This window comes from Aulostomus chinensis, chromosome 23, assembly GCF_037954235.1.
Source record: "Aulostomus chinensis isolate RoL2024-O1b breed Wild chromosome 23, RoL_Achi_v1.0, whole genome shotgun sequence".
Lineage (NCBI taxonomy): Eukaryota > Metazoa > Chordata > Actinopteri > Syngnathiformes > Aulostomidae > Aulostomus > Aulostomus chinensis.
The window spans coordinates 5,766,942-5,774,050 of NC_141342.1; the positions used below are offsets into that span (position 1 = coordinate 5,766,942).

General features: G+C 50.1%; 3 protein-coding genes across 5 annotated transcripts in view; 2 read left to right on the top strand and 1 right to left on the bottom strand.

The window, feature by feature from the left end:
• Positions 1–2,388, top strand: part of cox19 (cytochrome c oxidase assembly factor COX19) — a 5,141-nt gene extending 2,753 nt beyond the window's left edge. The window contains exon 4 of the transcript XR_015111670.1: positions 2,286–2,388. The gene's annotated coding sequence lies outside the window, so the exon portion shown is untranslated. The remainder of the gene's footprint in view (positions 1–2,285) is intronic.
• The window catches only part of LOC147239271 (RNA-binding protein with serine-rich domain 1-like), a 4,676-nt gene extending 1,221 nt beyond the window's left edge, over positions 1–3,455 (bottom strand). Inside the window, exons 1-6 of the mRNA XM_086196388.1 lie at positions 3,388–3,455; positions 2,610–2,756; positions 2,311–2,490; positions 1,656–1,758; positions 956–1,109; positions 726–867 (exon numbers count right to left, since the gene is read on the bottom strand). Coding sequence (XP_086052514.1) covers positions 726–867; positions 956–1,109; positions 1,656–1,758; positions 2,311–2,490; positions 2,610–2,756; positions 3,388–3,389 — 728 coding nt within the window. The 5' untranslated portion in view covers positions 3,390–3,455. The remainder of the gene's footprint in view (positions 1–725; positions 868–955; positions 1,110–1,655; positions 1,759–2,310; positions 2,491–2,609; positions 2,757–3,387) is intronic.
• The window catches only part of LOC147239270 (solute carrier family 2, facilitated glucose transporter member 11-like), an 8,072-nt gene extending 1,536 nt beyond the window's left edge, over positions 1–6,536 (top strand). For 2 of the 3 annotated variants that reach the window (XM_086196385.1, XM_086196383.1), the window contains exons 2-3: positions 3,759–5,447; positions 5,544–6,536. In XM_086196385.1, the coding sequence (XP_086052511.1) occupies positions 3,849–5,447; positions 5,544–5,612 (1,668 nt within the window). In that variant the 5' untranslated portion in view covers positions 3,759–3,848 and the 3' untranslated portion in view covers positions 5,613–6,536. Of the gene's footprint in view, positions 1–2,431; positions 2,787–3,758; positions 5,448–5,543 lie in introns of those variants that run through there. The other variant, XM_086196384.1, reaches the window with a different exon arrangement.
• Positions 6,537–7,109: the final 573 nt, after the last annotated feature.

Genomic DNA, 7,109 nt, shown 5'->3' on the forward strand with positions numbered 1-7,109 from the left:
TACGACTGACAGATAAACAGTTACAAGAAGGGTCAAGTGTTACTAGTACTAGTTTACTACAAACAGTTACAGGAAGGCTCAAGTGTTACTAGTACTAGTTTACTACTAACAGTTACAGGAAGGGTCAAGTGTTACTAGCACTAGTTTACTACTAACAGTTACAGGAAGGGTCAAGTGTTACTCGTACTAGTTTAGAACTAATAGTTACAGGAAGGGTGAAGTGTTACTCGTACTAGTTTAGAACTAATAGTTACAGGAAGGGTGAAGTGTTACTCGTACTAGTTTAGAACTAATAGTTACAGGAAGGGTCAAGTGTTACTTGTACTAGTTTAGAACTAATAGTTACAGGAAGGGTCAAGTGTTACTCGTACTAGTTTAGAACTAATAGTTACAGGAAGGGTGAAGTGTTACTCGTACTAGTTTAGAACTAATAGTTACAGGAATGGTGACGTGTTACTCGTACTAGTTTAGAACTAATAGTTACAGGAAGGGTCAAGTGTTACTAGTACTAGTTTACTACAAACAGTTACAGGAAGGCTCAAGTGTTACTCGTACTAGTTTAGAACTAATAGTTACAGGAAGGGTGAAGTGTTACTCGTACTAGTTTAGAACTAATAGTTACAGGAAGGGTGAAGTGTTACTCGTACTAGTTTAGAACTAACAGTTGTTGGATCGCGTTACAGTGAATTAATTATCATTTCCTGGTGCCATCATTTGCTCCTCACCTTCTTCTTATGCGAGGTGGAGTGCGCCGCCACATCGGCGGTGGGGGTGGCATCCTGCGGGGCGGCGACAGTCTGCGAGGGGGAGGGCGCACTGTAGGAGCCAGCACTGCTATGACGGTGATCTCCTGACCGTCAATCTGACCTGAACAGGACAACCCAGGAGAAAACAACCTTCAGCACATCTCATGAAGACTCAGAGCCAAAGACGCTGCCACCGCGCCTCCCAGTACCTCCGTCCATGTGTTTGAGCGCCTTCTCTGCCTCCTCGGGGGTCTCAAATTCCACGTAGGCGTAGCCCTTGGACAGGTGGGGGTGGACGCGGTTCATGGGCATGTCAATCATCTTGATCTTGCCGTAGGTGGAGAAGATCTCCTGGATGTGTTCCTTCAGAGGAACAGAGAACATTTGGAGCATCTTAGCAGAATATATCGCACTGACACTCAAATTTATTTTGACTCATAACAGAAGCGACAAGGTCATGGATGTGGTAGGGTTGTCCTGGTTGTCTCAGGGTTGTCCTGGTTGTCTCAGGGTTGTCCTGGTTGTCCTTGTTTATCTGCATGAGCTTGAACCTCACCAGACTTGGACGTCTGCACTCTTTAATGGAACTCATGACATTTCGGGTTAAATCTGTTAAACATGTAAAATTGCATTTTTGGTTTTCGTCAGCACCGGCATGGTGGCCCCGGAACGGTGGCCCCGGCACAGGCGCACGCTCTCTGAGGACCCTCTCGTGTGACACGTGTCACTGCTGGATGATCTTCTCGTGTTCTGGGGGGGGTCACTGATAGATTTCAGGGGAAATCTTCATTGTCTGTTGCCATAGGTACCACACTAGAACTAGAAACTCGAACCGTGACCCAGTAGACAGGGTATTCTTGTGTAGTCATAGTAACGGACCAGCACTCAACCGTGTGTTTGAGCACGCACCTTGATGACGTTTCTAGTCAGCCGGCCCAGGTAGACCTTGGTGGGTTTGGGGGTGGGGCTCCTCCGCCTCCGTTCCCGGTCGTCTTTCTTTGCAGATTTTGACCTGCAAAAAGTTTTGATGCAGAGAAACCAGTCACACTGTTCTCAAAGCGTGTGAGCGTCCTGTTCTCCATGCACAAGATTCATGTTTAGTTAGAAGAGAGAACTCACGAAGGAAGATTAGGTTTGACTCAAGACACTCATCATCATCATCATCACAGGCCAGTCTGGGGATTTGAGCGCCAGACGTGGTAAATGACTTTGTAACAGAGTGAAATCTGAGGCCTTGGTTTTGGTGATGTCACGGCGGCCACGTTTCATGCTTACAGCTGCACAACGGCTGCATGTGACTTCGGTGCAGCCCTGCATGTTTACAGGTCGAGCAGACGGCCGAGGCTGTGACATAAAATCACCCTATGATGGTTCAAACGTGTTACACGTTCATTTAATCAAGCAGGTGTGACACAAGGAAGGTACGTTTACTGGAGGAAGCCAAGTGGACACCAGAGTCACAATCTGAGTTGAAAATGAGAGAAACCTGATCTTTGCGTTGTCAACACTACAAGTACTGCATGTGTATTCTTTTGTTAGAGTTTTTCAGGGGTGAATCTTGTACTTTGAGCGTGAGCGTCGTCTGTTGTTGTGCCGCTGTCGGCTGGGGCTGGGCGAGGAGGAGGAGGAGGAGGACGACGAGGAGCGGGAGCTGGAGGAGCCTGAGTGGCTGGAGGCCGAGGAGCTGGAGCCGCTGGAGGAACCGGAGCTGGAACCTGAGCTGCTGCTGGAGCTGGAACTGGACCTGGAAACGGTTTCAGAGTGGAGGGAAGTTAACCTGCACAAGTTTCTGTTCACAGTCCAAACGTGGATGAAGACTGTTAGTCCGGCTCAGGGGGGCCAAAGGGGTGGGGCAGAACTGACCTGCTGCTCCCGCTGGAGGCGCTGCGCCGCGTCCGGTTCTTCTCTCTGGCCCGGTCTTTATCAGCAGCATCTTTCGTTGCTCCGGATCTCTCCTTACCTCGTGGTTTACTCTTGTCATCCTCCTTCCTCTTCGTGGGAGAAGGCGCCCTGTTGGAGGGGGGGGGGGGCATTACTAATGTGAGTACCCCTGAGGTTTCTCTGCTCATCAGGAACTGTTCGGAATATCATTTATAATCATGAACACAATTATGAACCTGCAGTTTCATTCTATGAGCAAATCTGCCACATTGGTCGATTTTCTCAAAAGTGACGTGGAAATTCAGCGTCTTGATGCGATGTGGGAGAAAAAGCTCTGAATTCTACTTTTTGGGATTTCCACACGTTCGAACACACCGGAAGAAATCAACTTTGCTTGATTCTGACCCTCGCTGGTCTTTCTTTCTATTTCAACGAGAATAATAAAGTCAAACTTAGCGTTCCCTGAAACCTGGAAGGTCATACTGCGACACGAGTCCTGATAATCGCAGTCAGGTTTTCTAGTTGTTTTTCCTGAACCGTGACTGTTACACACCCGCGCACGAGCACACCTGCTCCTCTTCATCCAGGTTAGCATGTTGCAGTACACGAATTAGCCAAATTAGCAAATGACATAAAACTGCCTTCGCACTTCCTGTTTGAGGCCGACGTGCAGTGACGCAGGGGTCGCCTGCTGCTGCTCGCTCGCACATTCAAACGTTTCCTATAAAAAGCGAGGAAATAAGTTGTTGCGTTCACTTACATGATTCCCCCGATCCGCTATCTTTGTAGCCGCAGAGCGATGACGTAAGCGCTGTCGCTCGGTTTCAGCCAATCAAAAGGCCCAACGCGAGTAGGAAGCGACTACAAATGTGAACTATTCCCTCAGCTTGAGCTCTTGGGACAATCTTGATCTTTTAATGCGCCTTACTGTGAATCATGACGTCTTATAACACTTTTCCCGGTTAAATGTGACGATCATCAATAAACCTCAGAAATTATATTTGCTCTCCTACCAGCCGGATCACACGTTGGAGGGAAACCTGCCTTGCAGAAAAAAATGGGGGAAGAAATCATCCTGGTGCCAGAAAACCAGTGTCAACGGTGCAATGTCATTTTTCTTGCTCTGTACAGGTTCCCATTCACGGAGAGGTTGGATGCATAGACGAGCAACGCCTCCACCGCCAGGACACAGAGGACTGTCTTCTCTCAGCTGGGACTGACATGCTTCACCTGAACTCACCTGGAGACCCTGAGGAAACAGAAGTAACCAAGAAGCCTTCAGGAAGTAGCAGAACTCTGGCCCTGACTGTGGTGTCTGCAGCCATCGGCGGCACCCTCCAGTACGGCTACAACATCTCCATCATCAACGCTCCCACCAGCTACATCCAGGGCTTCATTAATCAGACCTACACCGAGCGCTGGGGCCGAGGCTTGGACACTCCCCAGGTGACCCTGGTGTGGACTCTCATCGTCTCAGCGTTCCCTCTGGGAGGGTTGCTGGGGGCCCTGCTGGCGGGGCCCATGGCAGTCCGCTTTGGGAGGAAGAAGTCTCTGCTTTTGAACAACTCCTTTCTGTTTGTCGGTGCTGCGTTAGTGCTCATGTGCAAGGCAGCCAGGTCATTTGAGCTGATCATCCTCGCTCGGTTTCTGGTGGGAATGAACTCAGGCGTCAGCATGAATGTCCAACCCATGTACTTCGGGGAAAGTGCCCCCAAGCACCTCCGAGGGGCCGTGGCTTTTTCCTCAGCTGTGTTTACTGCATTTGGGATTTTCCTGGGTCAGGTCGTGGGGCTGACTGAGCTGCTGGGCGCAGAGCCTGCCTGGACCTACTTACTTGCCAGCAACACTCTGCCGGGGTTGATCCAGTTGCTAACACTACCCTGGTTCCCTGAAAGCCCCAGATACCTTCTTATTGACCGGGGCGACCGGGAGGCATGTGTCCGGGCCCTTGGGAGACTGCGTGGCGGAGATGTCCCCGCCACGGAGATGGAGGAAATGCTTCAGGAGCAGCAGCAGCAACAATCCACAGCCTTCAAATCTGGATCTTCTGCCAGAACACCCTGGTCCCTTTTCAGTGATCGGGACCTGCAAGCCCAGCTCAGGACGGTCATGGCTGCCAGCAGCGCCATGATGCTCTGTGGCAATGACTCCATCTATTTCTACGCATCCTACATTTTTCTTGAGGCTGGCATCCCTTCGGACAAGATCCAGTACGTCACCATTGGTACAGGAGCATCCGAGCTAACTGCTTCGATCCTGAGCAACTTCCTGATTGAACGAGTGGGCCGCAGGTACCTCCTGGTGGGAGGCTACAGTCTCATGTCTTGCTGGTCGGTCGTGTTTACTGTAGCTCTCGTGTGTCTAAGCCTGGGGGTGCGGGGGATGTCCTACCTCAGCATGGCATGCGTCTTTGCCTACATCCTTAGCTTCGGCTTGGGCCCTGCGGGTGTGACGGGGGTCCTCCCCGCAGAGATCTTTGACCAGTCGGCTCGGCCGGCAGCGTACATGGTTGCGGGCTCGCTCATGTGGATCAGCCTGTTTTTGGTGGGAATGTTGTTCCCCTTCATCGTGAACAGTCTGGGGAACTTCTGCTTCCTGCCTTTCTTAGCTGTGTGTGTGGTGTCCGCTGCCTTTCTGTGGCTCACATTGCCAGAGACGAAGGGAAAGAGTCTGGCTGAGATCACCGCAGAGTTCTCCAGGAAGAATGGACAGAGGAAGGAGAGGCTGGAGGAGCAGGTGAACGAGTCCGGTCCTGGTCACCTCCAGCTGGATACGGCCGGTCCCCTCTCTGCCCTGGCAGAGGACCCAGACCATGAGAAGGTAGTCTGACATCAGAAGCTTTGTGGTGTCTTTGCAACCTCAGAGCTGCGATCTGGGACTCAACAGGAATTCGCTATTATTAAATTCTGATTCCAGAACCTGCAGCAGAGTTTGTGTCTGGGGGGGATCGTTGACGTCCCGCCGGCGAAAGAGGCTGAAACTTGAATGAACCCGTCGGCTCGTCTGAGAGAGTTGGTGGTGACGAGTGTTTGATCAGATTCTCCAACAGATGGACGGAGCAAACAGCATCAAAGTGAAATTCCTGTCCTTGAAAAGTGTGATGACAAACCCCCAGAATTCATGGTGATAAATCTGCATGATTGAGGAGGAACCAGTCAAACCAGTGTAACTTGTGTTGCTCTGGATGTTAACCTGCTTGGACTTTACAGTTTGAACTCTGCGCATGCCTGGTGGCGAGCCACCGACTACAACATCCCGCACTGAGTCAGTGACATCGCTCCCTGACGCATGAGGTTCTTTATTTTGAAGGATGAGTGTTCTTGAACTGTATTATCTTCTAGATTTATGGATTTGACTGTCCCTGTTTTCTGCATGAAGTCCATCAAGAAAGGGATTTATTTTCTGAAGTGAATACTAAAACTTAAGCTTCAAACTCAGGCTTTGAGTGCAGCTCTGCAAAACAGCCACTAGGTGTCACTATTACCATGCAGCTCAAAGCAAGTCCCCCTCTCAGGTCTGACGAATCACGGATGAGCACCGAGGCAGACGGCACCTTCAGAGCCAACAGAAAAGATGCTCCTCATGTTCTGAAGATACCAACTTCACCAAAGCTGCATGAGCGCGTCCTTGTTAAGAATCAGAAGCTTCTTGTCACCGTCCGCCGCAGGTTTCAGGAAGGAGACGTTCGTCCTCGCTGTCCGTCCAAGTCATGGCACCACAATCCTAGCAGAGGGGTTTTATTGTTTCTCACTGTGTGCTCAGTCTACATTTTGTAGGCAGTGAATTATTATTTATTCTTTAATAAAAAAGCCGTTCTGTATTTAATAATATTTTTTCAACTAGAAACACTGTTGTATATCTGCAACAACTGAATAAAGCTGCTACCTCTGCTCCTCACCCTCTTGATTGAATGTGCGTGTCTGATCCTTCCTGTCTTAATTAAATGTAGTCACATGACGGCTCCTGCCCACTCTGACCTTAACTCTTCTCATAATATGTGTTTGCTGAAGTGCTAATGGGCTCTTTGAACGAAAAGTCGATTTCACAGGTCGAGCTGGGCCTTCGCCAGAGAGTCGTCGGTGCTCAGCGGTCGTAGCAGCACTCAAACGCAGCGCTATTAGCAACAATCGGAGCCCAGTCAGCCTGGGGCATTCCCTTTAAAGTGAGGAGAATGTTCTGCCACTGAACCACCCTTGTTTGTTACGGATGTGTTAACTGGGATTTAGGAGCTGAGACTGGTGAAGACCCATCAGAGTCAGCTGGTTCTTCACAAGGGTTTCTGGCCTCAGGGGCTGCTGGGCCTCCTCTGGGTCAACGTGAGCTGAAACAAGGACACGAGAGAGGAGAGACGATTCAGGCTGCTGCGCTTGTTTGCATCTTCAGCCTCCACTGAAGTGTCCAGGTTTCCACTGGCAACCACAAGTGGAGCGCTGGAATGAATCGGGAGTTCAGACTCTTTCCTTTAATTGCACTTCCTGTCAG